We start from the raw sequence: 19,436 nt of genomic DNA on the forward strand, positions 1-19,436 counted from the left end.
ACCTGACGTGTGTCCTCGGGTCCTGTTGGGTTTGGGTCGGGTTCCAGGGCAGAGCAGAATGGGGAGCAAGGGGAGAAAGCCAAGGGGAGAGAGATGGGTTAGTGGGGGATGTTTGGAGCCTGGGGTTCTTTGGGGGAATCCCTCAGTTCTGTTTCTTGGCTGAGTCCTTTATTCAGCGTCTCCAACTAATTGCGGAATGGCTGGATCTGCCAGGGCCTCCCCTTGTCTCTAACTGGTTTGTAAGCTCTGTGCACCAGGGACTGTCTCTTCCTCCTGTGTGCACGGCACTTGGCACCTCAGGGTACCTGATCCTATAGGGCTGGCACCACAGGGGCCCTGATCCTCACTGGAGTCTCTGGATGGCCACTGTCACTGAATGCCTCTGATGAAGTGAGCTGTAGCTCACGAAAGCTTATGCTCAAATAAATTTGTTGGTCTCTAAGGTGCCACAAGTCCTCCTTTTCTTTTTGTCATACAGCTAGTAACTACCGCTGCAGCCTCCTGCCTGCTGGTTGCTTTACCTCTTTAAGTTCTGAACATTGCCTCTAGGAGAGGTAACCAGCCCAAGTGGCCCCTTGGGGCTCCCTGGGGGCTGGTGAGGAGAGTAAAGAAGACCTAGTGTGTCAAAGCATCCCTCCCTGGGGCCCCAGCTGGTCCTCCCCATCCCTGTGGCTGTGGAGGTGACCTTCGGGGTCCAGGCAAAGCAGCCCTTGCAGGCCCCTGATCCCATGGGATGATTTCTGAGCAAAGATTCTCACCTGCTCCCGCTTGTTCATCTGAATAGGCTGCAGTCTTCTGTCTGTCGCCATAACTATCATTGCCATAGTAACAGACGGCAATGTTAGCGAGAGGGGGAGTTGCCAGACTGAAGACGGTCTGTGCGGGGGCCGGGGGTCTGTCAGTCAGAGCATGGGGGGATGGGATGGAGCTGTCACAACATGGAGGGTGGATGGGGGGTGTGTGTGCGGTTTTCAGATAAGTACCTTCCTGTGTGCACACAGGTGTCCTCCCCAGTTCCTGAGCCACCGTGGCCCCAGAATATTTAAGCCAGGAGGACACCCCACCCCTCTGCCGGGCCCCTGAGGGCTGACAAGCCCCAGGGTCAGTGTAACGGGTCCCCTGTTGAGTAGAGAGTGCGTATCTTCCTGGATGGGAAGAAAGAAGGCTGGGAACAGCCCTCAGCAAATGCAGCCTCCCCGCAAGCGAGCAGAAGCTCCATCCCAGCCAATCCCTGGGCCACGTGAGGTGGTGAGATGACCCTCTGGCCCTGCCTGGGAAGCTTGCTCCTCCCAGCTGGGCACATCCCCAAGATGTGTCCAGAGGGACAGGGCCCTCTGGTACACATGGGGACAGCCACAGAGATGTCCGCATGTTGCCCAGCATTGCAAAGAGGCTGTTCAGCAGCAAAAGGTTGTCACGTTGCATGGCCAACAGCCAACCTCTGCAACCTCTTCTGGGAGCAGTCCTCTGAGTTCACCCTCACACAGTGCCCAACACAGGGGAGACAGAGAGGAACCGCAAATAGTTCATTCTTTCCTTTATTCAACTGGGGCCTTTGATCTGGTCCACATGTTACAGGTGATCAGCAGACAAAGGGCCTTTCCTCAGGGCTGGGGTTTTGCCTGACTAGAGGGAGATACATTTGCATTCTCCTCCCCTTAGAGATTCCTACGCCTGCCCCTTCTGCAGCATGAGGGAGACCCTGGTGAACATATACCTGGAGTGCACCAGGTTTCAGCCCCTATTCTGGCTCCTTTTGAACATCATGTTACATTTTTGGTTGCACTTTTCCCCTCACCTTCTTATCTACCCACTCCCTATCCATGGCCCCACGAAGTCACGAGACCTCCTTGTCAACCTCCTCCTAGCTCTGGCCAAAATGGCCATCTACAAAACCAGGGAGAGGAGATTGGCGACGGGGTCTCCTGTGACTGTGGGGCCTATTTCCGCTCCTCCGTCCGCTCATGCATCTGGGCAGAGTTCCTCTGGGTGGCGTCCGCTGGCTCCCTTGACACCTTCGAGGAGCAGTGGGCGCTGTCCGGGGTTCTCTGCTCGGTGTCCCGATCAAGTTCCCTTTGTTTAGCCCTATGACCTCACTCCTGTCCCTGTTTTATCTTTAGTTATCCCCTTACTCACTTGGAATCCCGGACCTGTGGATACTCCCCTTAGGCTGGGGGGAGGTCCTTTAGTAGAGGACGGGCTTCCACCCGCCTACTTCCTGAATCTCAGTAGGATCACTCTCCTGTAACCATCTGGCCTGACCCTGTCACAGTATAGTTACGTTACATACAGGTACATATCTGAGAGTCTATTTATAGAGGGAGATACATTTGCATTCTTCTCCCCTTACAGATTCCTACTTATCTTTATCTGTGCCGTTGAAGCTCAGAACACTTCCCAAGGTTTACCTTGGCCCTGGCTTCCCCTACTCCCCCCCCCCCCCCAAGTTACACACAATCCAACAACACACAAACGTTGGATTTTTTATACAATGGACTCCAAAGACACTTCAGCATCATTCAGTCGGGGTTTTCAAATATATTGCAGGAACCATCGCAGGGCCTTGTGCCCCATTTTGCAGCTTTCTGCTGGAGAGAGGGTATTTAGGGCCTCCCTTGAAAGAGTGGGGCGGGTAGTTTTGCTGATCTCTGATCTTGGCAACAGCAGGACTGTGGCGTCTCCCCATCCCTGCTTGCATCGGGAGGTCCTGCTGAACCTTCAAGCAAATGGAGCGTTCTGGACTAGTTGTTGGGCCTCATAGTTAAATCGACATCAGCAAAAAGCAAAGTGTTCCAAAGCCCTTTGAATTCCAGGCCCTCCCCATCTCCTTTCCGCAGGCATCTCTGCCTTGGTAGCTGCAATGTCCCCATGCAGGGAATCATTTGGGAAGCTCCAGGGCTTTCTGGGAAAACAGGGTAGGCAATACTGGACTTTCTAATGCACCAAACAAAGGGGCAAGACCCCCTTACAGACAAGCAGCTCTGCTTTCGGGCCTCGCAAAGAAGCCAAAAAGGGCCCCCTTTTCCCTTCCTTTGTAAGGCTTTTTGTGTCACAGGGCCCTTCTTGGTGGGTACGGACAAGCACGCCTGGCTGGGTGTATCCGGGGGTGAGCGAGCAGGCCTGCATCTACAGCTGTGTGTGTGGAGCAGGGGGGGTGCCTGCCTCAGGCCAGGTGTTTGTGTCCTCCCAAGTCCATGGGACAAGACACAAGAGGAGGCAACTGGGGCAGAGTGCCAAGGGGTGAGAGTGATGGATTCCCTGAGGTGGGAAATGGGAGAGCGCTGGTGAGGTAGGGGCAGGACTGTCATCTGTCAGTCACATCCATGGAGATCTGTTTGCTGAGCCTGCTCCTCCAGCAGCGGCTGCTGGGGCAGTGAATTCCTGCTCCCTCCTGGGAGCAGTGGCACAAGGTGACCCAGTGGGATGCTGCCCTTGGCTTGCCTCCCCCTTGGGCACAGCGGCTTCCTTGGCTTGTCATTCCTTTTAGATGCTACTTCCTACTCTTTCGCCCAGGAATCAGCCCCAGGAGGTTGCAACCTGTCCGGGAGAAGGCAGCCCCAAGCCCAGCCGTGAATGGGCTGAGAGCGCAGGCAGAGGGACCGGCAGCTGGAATTGGGGCTGACCTCTATGCTGGATGATGCCCTGGACTGAATCTCCCACCCCCACCATGCCCTAGGCTCCCCACAGGCCATGCTCAGTGAGTTCACAGTATAGAACCTCCTGGGTGCTGAGAGCTGCCCTGAGATGCCTCCAGCAACTCTGAACAGTCTCTTGCCCAGGTGCTGCCATAGTCGCTGCATGCACAGCCCCACCGCCAACCAGGTGCTTCTGCCTCCTGCTAAGGGAAGTGGCCATTGCCAGAGGCAGGAAATCAGAAGGCACCAGCCAGTGCTTTGATCTGAGAGGTGGGAGGTGAGCTCCTGAACTGGAAGGACCAATGGTAGAGGATAGACTAGACCTCCTAATGGGTCTTCTCCAGCCCTAGCTCCTACAGACAGTCTGATCCAGTCTCTGCTAGGAAGTGAGCTGCCTGGTTCCATGGACCAGCAATCTGATGAGGCAACCAGAGCAAATGATGTAGAGGGAGCTGGTGCTGGAGGCCATGTGCCCTTTGGGAGGGATCCTGGAGTGCACTCAAGGGGAATTCACTGCACATCGAACTGAACTCTGGCACTGAGAGGACACAAACAAGGTGGGCTGCCACAGGGGATCTCCTGCCTCCCGCCCTCACTCGCTCACACCAAATGTTCTCTGCACACTGGGAGCCGTGTTCCTGGCAACCAACTCTTCACCCATCTGGTGTTTGTCTCCTTCGTGAAATACCTCACGCTGGGAGGCTAATGCTGAGGAGAAATTTAACTCCCAAGGAACTGGGTCTCCTCTCCTCCCCACTCCACAGCACCCCAGTTATAAAACTGGAGGATAGAAAGGACCCGGCTGGGGTCTGTCCTGTACACACCGTTGGGACTAGAAGGTGCCCTATGGTGAAGTGATAGCTCGTGGCTTAGCCTTGTGTGGCATCATGGTTCCAGGGGCGAGGGCCCTTTTCACCCTCTGCTACCTCCAAAGCTCAGTCACTGACTGAACTCAACTGGCCCGTCTGGCTTTCTGGAGAATTTGCCTCTCAGGGCACTGGTCCCATGTTCTCAGCTGCATAAACAATGTTTCATACCCCCTGAAGTCAGAGCCACCACCTTCATGGTGGTGGGCCTTGTAGCAACTGGCCTGAAAGGGAGTGAGGTCATCCTGGCAGGGGCAACCATGATGGAGTGAGGTTGAGATGGCTTCTTAGTCACTGATGCTGCCCGGGTGCAGCCAGTAATAGCGCAAACCTTCCAGTATAGAGGCCTTCACCCTGCAAAGGCATGGGCAGGGCTGATTCTATTCTGTTCTATACAAGTTCTTATGCCGTGCTCATCACCATAGCATCTGTACCTTCTGGTCATGCACTGAGCGACATGACCAACATCAGTTGCATGTTTGTTCCCCCATCCTCTCCCCAGGAAGAGAAGTTAGGGCAGCAGAGTGCTGTTATATCTCACACCCTCTCCCCTTCCCTTATAGGCTTGTTAGAGAAGGCAGGTAAAAGAAATACACCATGCACTTAGAGATGCTGACTCTTGTGATGGTGCCTAGTTCCTGGAGAGGTGTTCATTCCAGTCTTGGGGCAGTGCTGGGGTGGCCTTTGCTTTGGGGCTAGGCAGGACTGATAGGGGAGAGGGGCCATGCTGGAGAGGGTTTCCCTCTGCAAAGGGCTGGTGGGGAGGACCTGCTGACTGGGGAGAGGGAGGTTCTTTAGATCTTGCTGAACATTTATGTTGCAGTTCACCTGGCTACATGCAATTACCCATAGGTCTCTGCAGTGAGAGGAGAGAATGAAAGTAACTGTGATTGACTAATGGTCTGTCCAAGAAGCTGGATCTATCCAGGGAACCCTATAGACTCAGATAGGTTCCACATAAGTCCTTGGGCTATTTTCAGGGGTCAGTTGTAACAGCTTTCCACAAATGATTTACAGCATTCTAAAGGGAGGCCTACCAGCACCCCTGCCTTAAAATTATCAGGCCTGAAAAAATGACCAGATTGGCCAAAACAAAAAAACCCACAAACCTATGAGACTTTAAATCAATAAGCAACGTTGGGCTCTTTCATTATACATATAAAATGACGGAGGCGAAATTAGCTGTTACCACTCAAGAAAGCAATCTTGGGATCATTGTGGATAGTTCTCTGAAAACATCCACTCAATGTGCAGTGGCAGTCAAAAAAGCGAACAGAATGCTGGGAATAATTAAGAAGGGGATAGAAAATAGGAGAGAAAATATCATATTGACTCTATATAAATCCATGGTACGCCCACATCTTGAATACTGCGTGCAGATGTGGTCACCCCATCTCAAAAGAGATATATTGGAATTGGAAAAGATTCAGAAAAGGGCAACAAAAATTATTAGGGGTATGGAATGGCTGCCATATGAGGAGAGATTAATAAGACTGGGACTTTTCATCTTGGAAAAGAGATGACTAAAGGGAGATATGATTGTGGTCTATAAAATCATGACTGGTATAGAGAAAGTAGATAAGGAAGTCTTGTTTACTACTTCTCATAACACAAGAATTAGGTGTCACCAAATGAAATTAATAGGAAGCAGGTTTTAAACAGAAGTATTTCTTCACAGAATGCACAGTCAACCTGTGGAACTCCTTGCCAGAGGATGTTGTGAAGGCCAATACCACAACTGGGTTCAAAAAAGAACTAATTCAGAAGAAAAAAGAAGAAAATTCATGGAGGATAGGTCCACCATTGGCTATTAGCCAGGATGGGCAGGGATGGTGTCCCTAGCCTCTTTGCCAGAAGCTCGGAATTGGTGACAGGGGATGGATCACTTGATTACCTGTTCTGTTCATTCCCTCTGGGGCATCTGGCATTGGCCACTGTTGGAAGACAGGATATTGGTCTAGATGGACCTTTGGTCTGACCCAGTAGGGCCATTCGTGTGTTCATTGCCTTCCCAGTCCCAGTGGCATCATGTTTTCAAGTTTGTTTGTTTTGTCTGCACCCGGGGGGCCGAGCAACTTAAAAGCTGAGATTCTCCCATGCTCATGTGACTCTGGGAGCTGGGGCTTTAAGGAACAAATCACCAATTGTGAGAGTGGGCAACACCATAAAGCTGTTGCCTTTCAGGAACCAGCCCCAGGAGCAGCCACACCCATCTCAGGGCCAACACCAGGCTATGGCTCCGTAATGGCACCTTGGCGCCTCGTCACGTGCTCTGCAGCTAGGTGCTTTGGCTGGGCCTGCTGTCATTGAGCTCAGGGCCCTGGCTGGCCCATCTCCCTCCCTCCCAGGTGTCTCCATGTTATGAAAATAAACGACGAACTCCAGAGATGCCAAACACGCTGGGATGGGTTTCCAAGGCAACCGGAGCGTGTGAGCAGGAACAGAGGTGGAGAAGGATGGTGTGGGGTTGCCATAGCGACAGGAAGAGCCAGCTTGGCTTTTCCAAACCTTGCTCCAGTTCTTTCACCTCCTTTGGTGGCGGCAGGGCCGGGCCCCGCTGCTGGCCCGCGTGGCTTTTGTCCCATCGCTGCTCGCCAGCAGCAGGGGGAGTTAGCTGCGCAGGGAGTTTGGGGTAAGCGGCCAGCAGGCTGGCCATGCTCAATGGCAGAGGGGTCATGCCCCCCAGTCAGGACAGGGGAGGGGGCTGCCACTTCCCTGCCTGCCTCAGCAATGAGACACGCCCCCCCCCCCATGTGCCCACTACCACAGAGAAACCACCCCTGCTCTCCTTTGCTATAGCAACTCTCAGCAGGCAGGGCCTTAGGCTGGGGGATCATTGGGGTTCCCCTGCTCTAGGGGCCCACAACAGGACGGGACCCGGCTGCTCACAACAGTCGAGTGGCCGGCGCCTTTAGAGAGGGGCTCACGGCCACAGCCCTGCTCTAGGTGAACAGTTCTTGCTCTGCGTGGCTCGCCCTACGCTCGGGGGGGCCCCATCCTCAGATTCCCTGTCTTTTTTTCTTTTTCTTTTTTTCCTCTGCCTCTGCAGTGGCTGAAGACCATGTCCCTACGAATCCAACTCTAGGCCCACTGCACCGCGCCTCCTGCCATCCCTCTGCAAACGCTGTCCCCGCACACCCCCTGCTGGAGGCAGCCAGGGGTGCTTCGGCAATCAAGACTGCCACGAGCGCATTGCAGTGCCAAAGCGCAGAGCAAAAACCTTCGTTCATTCCTGCAGGCCCTCAGCACGATCCCACGCACGGGGCGGGAGAAGGCGTGGAAGTGTCCAGGCTGGGTTTAGCAGCTGAGATCTATGTTCGCGGCACCAGCCGCTACCCATCACTGAGTCCCAGCACACGCCAGCGTTTGAGCCAGGTCCATTTTCCAATCGCTCCTCCACCGACAGGACAGGGTGGGAGTCCACTCTATGCCAGCCCCCTGCCCCCACACGGAGCCTGGAACGTGGGGTTTGTGGCTGCGGGAGCCACCCTCTCCCTCTGTACTGCTCCAGGAAGGCAGCTACATTCCAGCCTCAGGTGCCCAGAGGATGTTTGCAGTTGCAGGTGGGGTGGGGTTTTGAGACTCACCGCTGGGAGGTGACTGAGTAGGTGGCTAGTAACAAGCAGGGCCCAGCGGCATTGTCACAGACCCTGGCCTCTTGCATGTGACTCATCCCTCCACCTGTGCAGCCACAGAGTGGGGAGCCCTTGGGACCCCCCAGCCCCTGGAGGACAGATAACCCAGGGGAAGGGGAGCTTATGTAGAGGGAGGGGGCCCAAGGAAATAATCACTATGCAAAGGGGGGGGTTGGGGAAGGAGTGCGATGGAACAGCAACAAGCTTCCCCAGCAGCACCATCCCCAGTGACTACCTGCTCTCTGCTAAGGGCAAGTCGACACCAGTAATCCCAGGCTCTGACTTGTGTTTTAGCCCAACACCCCTCTTCTCTCTCTCCCGCTCAAAAAAAACCAACCCTGACTCAGGGTTGGTGGGGCTTTGAGTCCAGGCATTTACACAGCTGGGGAGCAGGGGGGGTTAGAGCCCAGGGCCCTGGTTGAATTTGGGCTGGAATCTGCCTGCTTTGGAGTGAGAATGAAGGCAAAAGTACTCGTATTGATGTCCTCCAGTGCCTTCCAACAAACACCCCTTAAGGGCAGCCAAGGTCTCCTGCTGTTGGCTGGAACAGAGTCCTGGAGCAGCTCAACACAAAGACCCGTGGCTCTGCCCCCAGCCACACACAGGTGAGTGCAGAAACACTGAGGCCACAGTACCATGGGGAAGGGCTTTGGGGTGGGGATGCTCACAGCTGGGCTAGGCTAACCCAGGCACTAAGCACTCAGGGTAACTGTGCAGTAAAGACATGCCCTAAGTTTCCACACCTTTGAGAGGAGCTGTTTTCCCAGCATGCCTTTCTGAGACTGGCCCTTTAAATATGGGCCAGCCAAACTACTGCACTCCTAAAGTAGCCATTTTGTAACAGACTGCATCTCCCCCCCCCCCCCCCCCCCGCCTGCCGGTAAGTACTTATGGGGATCTTCCCTCCCACTGGGGTTTCATCTGCATTCCTATGTTGCCTGGGGCTGTTAAATTGTTTTGTACCTGTGGGGCTGGAGCTTGAAAACCAGCTAGTAAGTGGGGCAGGGTGAGTACAATGATCTGTAATGAGTCACTCACCTCCTGAGAGAGCAACCCTGTGAAAGTCCTGCTCTGTGGTAGAGCATTTCTCCCCTTGGGCCTGTCTAGGTGATCCATGCAGCAGCTACGTCCCCCCCCAGACCCCTCTTCAAAGCTAGCCCATTCTTTTACTAATGTGTGGCTTAAAGAAAGACACAAACCCAGTCTCTGATCCTTCTCTTTATAAATAATGACCAACACTGATTCAGTGAGTCATGTGTCCCCCCCCTTGCAGCTATGGCATGTCCTGGGAGCTGGGCAGGAAGGCAGCACTCCAGCCAGGTAGCCCAGGGCTTGCAGGAGCTCTGCAGATTTCAGGCAGACTTCCACCAGCACTTTAATGGGGGCGGCCAACATAACCCACCCCAATCCTTGGGTAGGCCTCCACGGTGGCTCCTTTCGTCCTCCAGCTTAAGCAGGGAAGCAGAGGGCTGTCCTCCTCCTGCAATCAAGAGCCACGGCTGCTGCAACCCACCCTCCCACGCTTTGGCACTGCCTCAAACTCCCACATGTGGGCGTGAAGGGGGTGCAAGAGTTGGACGGAGAGGAGGGCACAGGGCCCTGGCTGCTGGCCTTCACTCACAGGGGAAGCCTCTGTAGTTCAATACCCTCATGTAGGAGACCATGAGGGAAAGACTCACATCCCCCCCCCCCCCCCCACGCACACCAGAGACTGCTGCTGCCTGTGTAACATGCTGCATGGGCCTACCCAGAGGAAATCGGACCAACCCTGACTGTTCAGTTGTGCAATGCATGTTGCCCCCTCAGCTGGATCCTCTCTGCCCTCAAACCCACAGCCCCAAACTACCTTGAGCCTCCCGTCTCTCCCGCCCAGCCTCTGCTGGCCTCTCCCCAGCCCGGTAGCTGGACAGCAGTGACAAAGACGTGCTAGAAAAATAAACTCTAGTGTAAAACATGGCCCTTTCGCAGGAGCAAAACCGCTGTGTTCCAACTGCATCCCGGGCCGCTGATGGAGCACTGCACCACAGGCCTGCTGGGCTCCAGTCGGCCTCTTCCTGGGGTCAGCACTGAGAAGGCCAGGCCCAGGGCGGGACTCTGAGGAAATCAGCGAGAGCACAAACGCCTCTCCAACTCAGCCATGCAGCTCCACGCAACAGGGTCCCCCTTCAAACTCCCACATGGCTGGGGCAGGGGTGGCTCTATTTCTCCTCCCCCTCACTGACACACACCTCTTGGCATATCAGCTCAATAGCTGCCCTGTGCCCATCACACTCTCCTAGCAGGGCTGGGAACAGACACGCTATGAGGCTTGGGTGAGCGGGGGGGAAACTCAGCAAGAGCTTCGTGCTCAGTGATGCTAATTCAGGCCACATGCTCCAATCACTGAAGAGAGGGATCATGAGCACACCCGCAAACCCAGCTTAGGAGGCGAAGCTTGCAGAACCCCCCCCTCCCCCCAACCCTACAGTTGTGAGCTCACATCCCAAGTCACCACACACTTGTGGCTTGCCCCCCAAGCTGCTGGGGTTTTACGGGCACAGTGGTGTTGCCTAGTGTCAGGAACTCCACTGCTCTTGCCCTGGTACCGTTTGAAGTCCCTTCTCCCCCTCAGGCCTGATAGAGGGGCACTACCCTGTCTATGGGGCTCCTGCAGATGGGGCAGGTGTGGCTAGGCAGGGCTTTGTAGCAGCGGAAGCAGCAACAGACATGGCCGCAGCATAGCAGGACGCACTCGCGGGGCCGTGTCAGGCAGATGATACATGTGTCCTCCGCCGCACCCTCCCCAGACTCAGTCACCGTGTCCCCGTTGCCCCACAGGGCCTCAAACTGCCGCCGCTGCTCCTCCTGCTCCTGCTTGTGCCGGCGCTGCTGATAGGCCCGGCAGAGGGCGTACAGGATCACCGCCATGCCTGTCAAGCCGCACAGCACTGCTGCCCCCTTCCAGAAGCTGCTCACTGACTCCATCTCTGCCAGCAGCGTCTGCCAGTCCCCCAGGTGCAGGAAGTAGTCGGACCCATCAGATGGGGGCTGCAGGTGGAGGGTCCCATCTGGGTGCAGGGCCAGCTCCCCGATGCCAGTCAGGCTTGCCCCCACTTGCAGCATCTCCTCTGTCTCCAGGAGGCCCTTGGGCTTCTCCCCGCTCAGGTAATGACTGATCAGGTCTTTGAAGCCGTGGGTTGGGTGCTGGAAGTGCTCATATACAGTCTCCAGGGGCAGCCGGGCAGCCCGTAAGGGGCTCTCTACGCTCACCTGCGTCACTGCCTCAGCACTGGGGGATGCCAGGGCAAAGGGCACTGTGTACACCTGCTCCGAAACCACCCGCTCACTTTCATTCCTGCAACCAATCAAGAGCACAACAGCTGAGCCGGTGACACTCCAACGGGCCTCCAACGGCCCTAGATCCCTGTCTGCCCTCACCCCACAGGCTAACCTTGCTCTCCTACCTTACCCCACTAGTGAGTGGCCCTGGGGCACAGTCCGTGGGCCTCTGATGTAGCTGAGTCCCCAGCCCTGGTAGAATGAATCCAAACCAACCCAGGCCTGCAGAGGACACTGTCTCCACTGCAAGAAGGGAACCTCCCATAGGGCAGCTCTGCCAGGCACCGCAGATCTGCTGGCCCCCTGTGCTCCCCCACACTGCCTGCAGCTGGTGCCCCTCTCTTCCCAACTGTTAGCCCATCCCTCCCTCCTGGGTCTGCCACAGCGACCACTCACCAACTCCGGGCCAGGCTGTTCCAGATCAGTCGATGCTCCTTCAGAACTAGTTTCTGGATCACTCCCTGCAGCTTCTCATGATGCTGGCTGGACAGAGCTGCTTTTGCTGGCAGGACAAGCCCTGTGGAAAAGAGATGGATAATGTGGTGGGGGTGTGATCCCTGCGAGGCTCACGCTGGTTCATGGAGCATCTCCAGCTCCCAGAGCTGTCAAAAATTCCCATGGGGTCCCTGGTGCTATAATCCAGCACAGCCCTGTAGGAGACTAGGTTTGACTAGTGGGTTGGGAGAGCTATAGCTGCTTAACTAGGAGTCCCCCTCCCCCTCCAAAAATTCAGCTGATTCAGCAAGGGGCGGGTCTCCCCTCTGGGGCCCAAGTAGGACATCCCAGGAGGGGTTTCTGAATGGCCACCCACATGTTGCTCTGCAGACAGGCCCTATCAGTGACTGTAATTCCCCAGTTACTAGAATGGGGATTCCAAACCCACCAGGAGATGGCATGCTGCTGCTGCGAAAGTAGCTGAGAGATGGGCCCCGGTGCACCAAGCTGGATAAACGTGCAGGGATCTTACCTTCTAAGGCAACATAATGCAGGCACTGGCCACTGGTGGCAGATAGCAGGTCAGGCAGACCATCATCTACCTGAAGCTTCGGGGCGTCCTGCAGAAGGAGAAACCAGACATGAGTGAGCCTTGGCCACTTTCAATCTCAGTGAGCTGCTACTCAGCTCCTGTTGGGGGGAAACACCCACTCTGCCCATGCCTGGTTGTGCCCCACCTCCAGAGACTAGTGGGTACCTCCCTCGTCCCTGGAATGTCTTTGGCCCCCAGGCTTTGCACTGGGACATCGGTTCACTTGAACCACGTTACTCTGCAGGCTGTGGAAAGGTAGCACTAGAGCAGGCCCTGGGGACAAGAGGATTAAGGCATGTTGCAGGGGAAAAGGGTCCCTTCCTGGAGTCTCATCTTTCTGCGAAGCTGACTGCCACCATCCAATTCTAGCGCTTGTGTGGCTCTGCTACATTTAGCCACTGGCCGCGTCTCTGCCCGTACGATTCACGCAGGAGTGGGCACATCAGACCCACCCTGTGCAGCGGGCCCTGTGCCAGGCGTAGCTGGTGAAGCATAGGGTGGCACAGACTCCTTTCCCAGATGTGCAGGTGGGGAGTGAGGAATCCTGCCAGCAGAACTGCAGAGGGGTCTAGACTGAGAGGTCGGGGCAGACGTGACCTGCCAAATCCCACCATACGGTCTGTCCATCCTTCTCTTTTAACAGGGAGACCCGGCCCACGGGGACTGTCGCACCCAGCAGCCGCATGCATTTTGGAGACGACGGGTCCCAGCGCGCAGTGGCCAGCCAGGCCAGCTCAACTCAAAACCAAGTTCTAGAAAGATACAAGTGCGCCAGGCCAGGCCAGGCCAGGGCCCCCGAGGGGGGCAGGAGACGGCGACGCAGCGCACCTGGCCGGATTCCTGGCACGGGGGTGCAAACAGGGCGGCCAGAGCCGGGGCTGCGCTGGACGGTGACCCCGGGGGCGGCGCGCTGCTGGCTGGGATCTGTGGGCCCCGTGGCTGAGCCCTGCGGGGCGGGCAGCAGGGTCCCCCCCCCCTTGCCCTGTCCGGGCACCTGGAGCTGCTAAAGTGGGCAGCGATTGGGGGGCGCGCCGGGGGCAGGGCCGGGGAGCCCCAGGTACCTGGATCCGAGCCAGCGCTTTGGCCTTCTTCCGGTGCAGGTAATAGAAGAGGCCGGAGACGGCCAGGCTGGAGGCCAGGCAGAGCAGCTCCCCGGAGGTGACGGGCAGGGCGTCCATGGTGCCGGGCAGGGGCGCCGCGACTGCAAGGAGAGCACGGGGGGGGGCTGCCCGTTAGCCCGGGGCGGGGGGCCCGGCTCCCACGTGGGGCTGGGCGGGGGCGGACCGGGGCCCCTTGCTGGGAGACTCACCCGGGCCTGGGAGGAACCGCCCCGCTCCCGACGCCCAGGAGGGCTCCAAGGGACAAGAGTCCAGGACCGGCCGGGGAGCCACAGCCCCGCCGCGCTGCCCCCTGGGAGATGGAGTCCGGCCGCGCTCGGCTCCTGGGGGCCGCCGCGGCGCCGAGAGCCCGTGGAACTACAGTTCCCAGCGTGCACCGCGCCGCGCCCCAGGGGTGCTCGGAACTACGACTCCCGTCGAGCCTTGCGCCGGGCAGACCTCAAAGGAGCGTTGTGTGAGGGGTCAAGGAACGTCGGGCCGAGGGCCTGCGGCGCCGCTCCAGGGACTACGACTCCCGTGAGGCACTGCGGCGAAAGCGCCGGCTAGGGCCCTATAGCATCGGATGGGGAGGCGCACGTGGGGCTGCTGCAGCCTCGTTCTCAATGCAGCGGCATGGGCGGGGGAGGTTCAGAGTTGGCCGCTTCTCACCGCCCAAGAGCCGAGCTGTGTTTCAGAGTAACCCCCTGTTAGTCTGTATCCGCAAAAAGAAAAGGAGGAGTTCTGGCGCCTTAGAGACTAACCCATTTATTTGAGCATGAGCTTTCCTGAGCTACAGCTCACTTCATCGGATGCATGCCGTGGAAACTGCAGCAGACTTTATATACACACAGAGACCATGAAAAAATACCTCCTCCCACCCCACTCTCCTGCTGGTAATAGCTTATCTAAAGTGACCACCCTCCTTACAATGTGTGTGATCATCAAGGTGGGCCATTTCCAGCACAAATCCAAGTTTAACCAGAACGTCTTGGGGGGGGTAAGAAAAAACAAGGGGAAATAGGCTACCTTGCATAATGACTTAGCCACTCCCAGTCTCTATTTAAGCCTGAATTAATAGTATCCAATTTGCAAATGAATTCCAATTCAGCAGTTTCTCGCTGGAGTCTGGATTTGAAGTTTTTTTGTTGTAAGATAGCGACCTTCATGTCTGTGATTGCGTGACCAGAGAGATTGAAGTGTTCTCTGACTGGTTCATGAATGTTATAATTCTTGACATCTGATTTGTGTCCATTTATTCTTTTACGTAGAGACTGTCCAGTTTGACCAATGTACATGGCAGAGGGGCATTGCTGGCACATGATGGCATATATCAGATTGGTGGATGTGCAGGTGAACGAGCCTCTGATAGTGTGGCTGATGTTATTAGGCCCTGTGATGGTGTCCCCGAATAGATATGTGGACACAGTTGGCAACGGGCTTTGTTGCAAGGATAAGTTCCTGGGTTAGTGGTTCTGTTGTGTGGTATGTGGTTGTTGGTGAGTATTTGCTTCAGGTTGGGGGGCTGTCTGTAGGCAAGGACTGGCCTGTCTCCCAAGGTTTATGAGAGTGTTGGGTCATCCTTTAGGATAGGTTGTAGATCCTTAATAATACGTTGGAGGGGTTTTAGTTGGGGGCTGAAGGTGACGGCTAGTGGCGTTCTGTTATTTTCTTTGTTGAGCCTGTCCTGTAGTAGGTAACTTCTGGGAACTCCTATCCCTAGGGCGACCAGATGTCCCGTTTGCATAGGGACAGCCCCGATTTTGGGGTCTCTTTCTTATGTAGGCTCCTATTACCCCCCCGCATCCCCCCCGTCCCGATTTTTCACATTTGCTGTCTGGTCACCCTAAGTGTCCCTGACATCCAGACTTCCCCCCTGCTGCACGCTGATCTCCCCTTGCACTCACGCTGGTGTGTTACTGTAGGGTTGCTCTGAGCCCCCCAGACTGGTTTGGTGGGGTCAGTGTGCTGAGAAGTACTGGTGTTGCGATTGTATGAGTGTTCTCGCAGGGCGTGCTCGGAGCTGTACAGTGTATACAGGCTGGCGACTGTTGGGTTGTACCTGCCCGCCCGTGGTGGTGTGTTGAGGTAGGGTTGCTCAGGAAACCTGGGCATACTGGCTTGTCAGAAGGGCAGCTCACATGCACTGGTCTCGAGCGGCTTATGCAGACCACGGGATGGTTTTATTCCAATGCCCGCTAGAGAACCGGTTCAATGCGGAAGGAGCGGGAGGTCTGAGAGGAGGAATGCCACTTATTAGAGTAGTGCCTGGCTGGCATCGAATGCCAATGCAGTCAGGGCTCTTGCTGAATGGGCCCGGAGCATACCTTTTATCATTGTTATATTGTGCTAGCACCAAAAGGTGCCTGTATCCAGGTCTCAATGCTGCATGAACACACAGCCAAAGCATTTACAGTTTAACATGAGCAACATGGGAAGGGGGAGAGAGACGGTCAGAGATCCTGTATTTAAACAGACATAGCTGCATTAGCTCGAAATAGGTACATTTTGGTTCCTAATTACACAAATTAGGCCAGTGTTTTCAGAAGTGGCCCCTGTGTTTGGGTGCCCAGCCTCACGCACCCGAGGCCCAGATTCCACAATGGAGTCAGTGGGAACGTGGATGCTCACCATCTTTGAAATTCAGGCCCAGGGGATGTCACGCTGCAGCATAGCTCGGCCAAGTCGTTCAAAAATCAAGAATCAGGCTCCCCAAATCATGAGATTTTAATAAACAAATAAATGAGGGGAGGTTTTGGTTTTAGCCTTTGGGGGTCACATTTTCCAGCTTTTCTCCGCAACCAGGAAGGGCTAGAAATTATTTTTGAAATTCAAATTGAGATCCCAACATAATCCCATGACTCCAGGGGCTGGGGCTTTAAGGAAATCACCAAATGTTGCAAATTTTGTAAAATTGCAAGAGATGGGAACTCGGCTTGGCAGCCAAAATCAGCCACCACTTCTGAAAATGTTGCTCTAAATATTGTTTTCCCAGCTGCTCAGCACTGGCTGATTTCTTGTCCATGTCCTGGTGGAACAAGGACATGTCTGTCTCTTCCCCCTAGCAGCTGGGCTGATATTTCTCTTAGGAACAGCACATTGTAAAGATCAGAGATGAAGGTGTCTCTTGAAAGGGGGCTGGGGCAGGCTCTAGGCCTCAATAGGCAGCGTATCACACCTTCGTGTGAAAGTGTGTCTGATCTTGGCCAAAAGGCCAAGGAGAAACTGAGTTGGTGGCCGACGTGGCAAATCTGGGGATTTTACGTGAAGGAACCAAGCTGCTCTCTGGAGACTGGCATTTCTCAGTAGGCTTTGGTGTGGGTGAAACCTGCCCATGACCCCCTGCTCTTGAGCAAGTGACCCCTGGCTGGGAGCAGCAGGGGAGTAACAGAAGCACAGGGCTTGTCTCCCCTGCAGAGTGAACTCAGGCTCTTCCTGAGGGGTTGCCCCAAGCTTGCTCCTGTCCACACGCACAACCCTCTCATCTGAGCATAGGAGTGCTATGCACCCGGGCTAGCTGGCCTATTCTGGGTATTGGCTGAAGCCCAGCGTGGGTGCAGGCTAACCCGCTGGAGTGCTGATAGTCCTCCAGTGCCTTCCCACAGTTCAGCTGGTCTGCCCAGAACAGACAAGTTCTCCCGCAATTCCCTGGGAAGGAATCACAGGGGGGCTCAGCTCACTGCCGGGCTTAGCGCCATGGCATGTGCTCCCAGCAGTCCTAGCAACACATGGAGGAGTGCAGCAGTACCGGTAGCTTGGGTAGGGCTTTGCAGTGGGGAAGCTCGCACTTGAATAGGCTAGCCCAGGTGTGTATACCCAGGTGCCAATCAGTCGAGTTAACCGCAGCAAATACCCACAGAATGGAGAGATGGGCTGGGGTGGAGGAGAGAAAAGCAATCTGGTCACCAGTTAATCCCACCCGCACACTCCTGGCCTAGGCAGAACTGTGGTGTGTGTTCCGAGGAGACGCACTGAGGTTGTTCCTATAGAAGTGGCACCTGGGGAGAGGAAGGTGGGGGTTGGATCGCAGGTCTGGGTGTGTTCATACCCAAAGAAGCCGGCATATGGGGAGGCCTCTGCCCCTCCCTTCTGCAGGAAGCCCGCCCTCAGCACTTCTGAGCCTGTCAGGGAGCTGGGGAGGCAGTGAGCAGGAGGAGAGGATGAAAGCCAGAGGCTGGGATGGAGTTTTCAGAGCTTTCCTTTCATTTCCTTCTAGCATCGGAGAAGTTCGCCGGCCACTCACTAGCTCGTTCTACATGTAAAAATAACCTCTCTGACCCGCACCCCCAAGCCAGGTCTCTCGGGTTCCATGGGTTGCAATGCAATGGGCCCACGGGAAACCGCTTCGCCTGGGGCATTGCTGCGGAGCACGTGTTTTGCGGAGGTTTGGCAGCTGGGCCAGGGGATTCAGGGCTGGTGGAGAGGTTGCTCCCACAGTGGCTATGCAGCCTGCCCAACTCCAGCTGGTGATCCCACCGTTTCAGCCTTCCTTCCAGCAGACCAAGGCGTGCAACGGGACGGGGAAGGGGCTTCTCTTTGCTGCAGCTCCTGGGATCCTATTTCATCCCCCAGTTTCCTCAGGGCCTTAATCCTGCAGCCCTTACTCTGTGGGATGGCCTGGGTGGGGCACGGAGCCCTTTACGAGCGGTCAGGGCTCCAGTCTGTCCCGGCTCAGTAGTGCCAGAGATGTTACCGTCCAGCAGCCCCGTGTGAAATGAGTAGAGGGTCCAGTTACAGTGGATAAGGGACCATGTTGCAGTGGACAGTAATTGGCTCCCTTGTTGGCCAGTGAGTGAGTGGACAGTGGAGACTGCTCTCCCCTTGGGGGGGACGGTCCCTGCGGGGCAGTGGGAGCTGCATTGGCAGTGTGAGGCCTATCCTGCTGCTGCCCAAGCGGGACCTGCTTTGTAGATACACGCTGCTTTGGTCTTCAGGATTGTTGCTCTGGCCCTTTGCACCCCTGCTAAATGCCCTTGAAAATTTTACATAAAACAGCATGAAATGGAACCCAACTCTCGGTGGCCGTTGTGGGAGACTTGCTGGTTTGGGGGATGCGTGTCCCTATGCTACCATGTGCTCAGGTGCATGCGGGCTCTGTGCTGGGGATGGTGCGGGCCCTGCGGTGCAGGGGGTGCCTGGCCCTTATCTGTGCTTGTGCTTTTGGGAGAACTGACTCTATCAACAGAGGCTGAGGGCCTCCCATTGCTTTATTATGGGTCAGGGGAAGGGGTACAGATCTGCTAGGGAAATGGGGCCCATCTCCCTAGCAAATCAGCGTGACTCCAACTGGGGTTAGTGCCACCTCATCTCCCTTAGGGAGCAGCTTCCCCTCGTGGGGGATAGGAATTGCTCTGTCACTCCAAGATTCAGCCCTTCCTATGTCACTCCCCTAGTTAGACGGTGGGTGAACATAAGAAGCTGGGGGGCTGATGGTGCCCCATTCTGGGGCGGGGTTAGGGTTGGTTGAATGACCTCACTTGTACATTTGCAGACTTGCTCATTTCTTTTTTTTTATTTTATGTACGTGTAACCTAATTTCCAGGCTGTTCAAGATTGGTGTTTTTGGAGAACATTCACGAAAGTCACTGCTAGATTTTTCCAGTCTTAATTCCAGTTTAACAAAGCCCACCCCCCAGCCTGGTCCCCTGGGAATTTCCTTAGGTTTTTTAAAATGTAAGAAGTGTTCCGTGTCAGGATTTCCCAAGCACCGCACACACTGTGCTCCCCAGACTCTGCCCCACCGCCAGTCTGTGTGTTCCCACTCCCCACAGAATCCACCCCTTCCCCTTGAGTCGTACCCTGCCTGGGGGCTTATCCCCATCTACCCTGGGACTGTGCGGAGTTAAGGACAGAGCCCAGTG

General features: G+C 55.6%; 1 protein-coding gene across 2 annotated transcripts; it reads right to left on the minus strand.

The window, feature by feature from the left end:
- Positions 1 to 9,339: 9,339 nt before the first annotated feature.
- Positions 9,340 to 13,871, minus strand: LOC140917110 (mitochondrial ubiquitin ligase activator of nfkb 1-A). Of its 2 annotated transcripts, XM_073359205.2 has the most exons (5): positions 13,791 to 13,871; positions 13,543 to 13,682; positions 12,422 to 12,509; positions 11,851 to 11,971; positions 9,340 to 11,470 (listed from the first exon to the last, which is right to left on the minus strand). In XM_073359205.2, exons 2-5 carry the CDS (start codon positions 13,657 to 13,659, stop codon positions 10,744 to 10,746), a joined length of 1,053 nt encoding a protein of 350 aa, XP_073215306.2. In that variant the 5' UTR covers positions 13,660 to 13,682; positions 13,791 to 13,871; the 3' UTR covers positions 9,340 to 10,743. The 2 variants fall into 2 exon arrangements, with proteins under 2 accessions (XP_073215306.2, XP_073215305.2); XM_073359204.2 differs by lacking the exons at positions 13,543 to 13,682; positions 13,791 to 13,871 and adding an exon at positions 12,934 to 13,218.
- Between the last annotated feature and the right edge of the window lie 5,565 nt (positions 13,872 to 19,436).

This window comes from Lepidochelys kempii, chromosome 9 (genome assembly GCF_965140285.1).
Source record: "Lepidochelys kempii isolate rLepKem1 chromosome 9, rLepKem1.hap1, whole genome shotgun sequence".
NCBI lineage: Eukaryota > Metazoa > Chordata > Testudines > Cheloniidae > Lepidochelys > Lepidochelys kempii.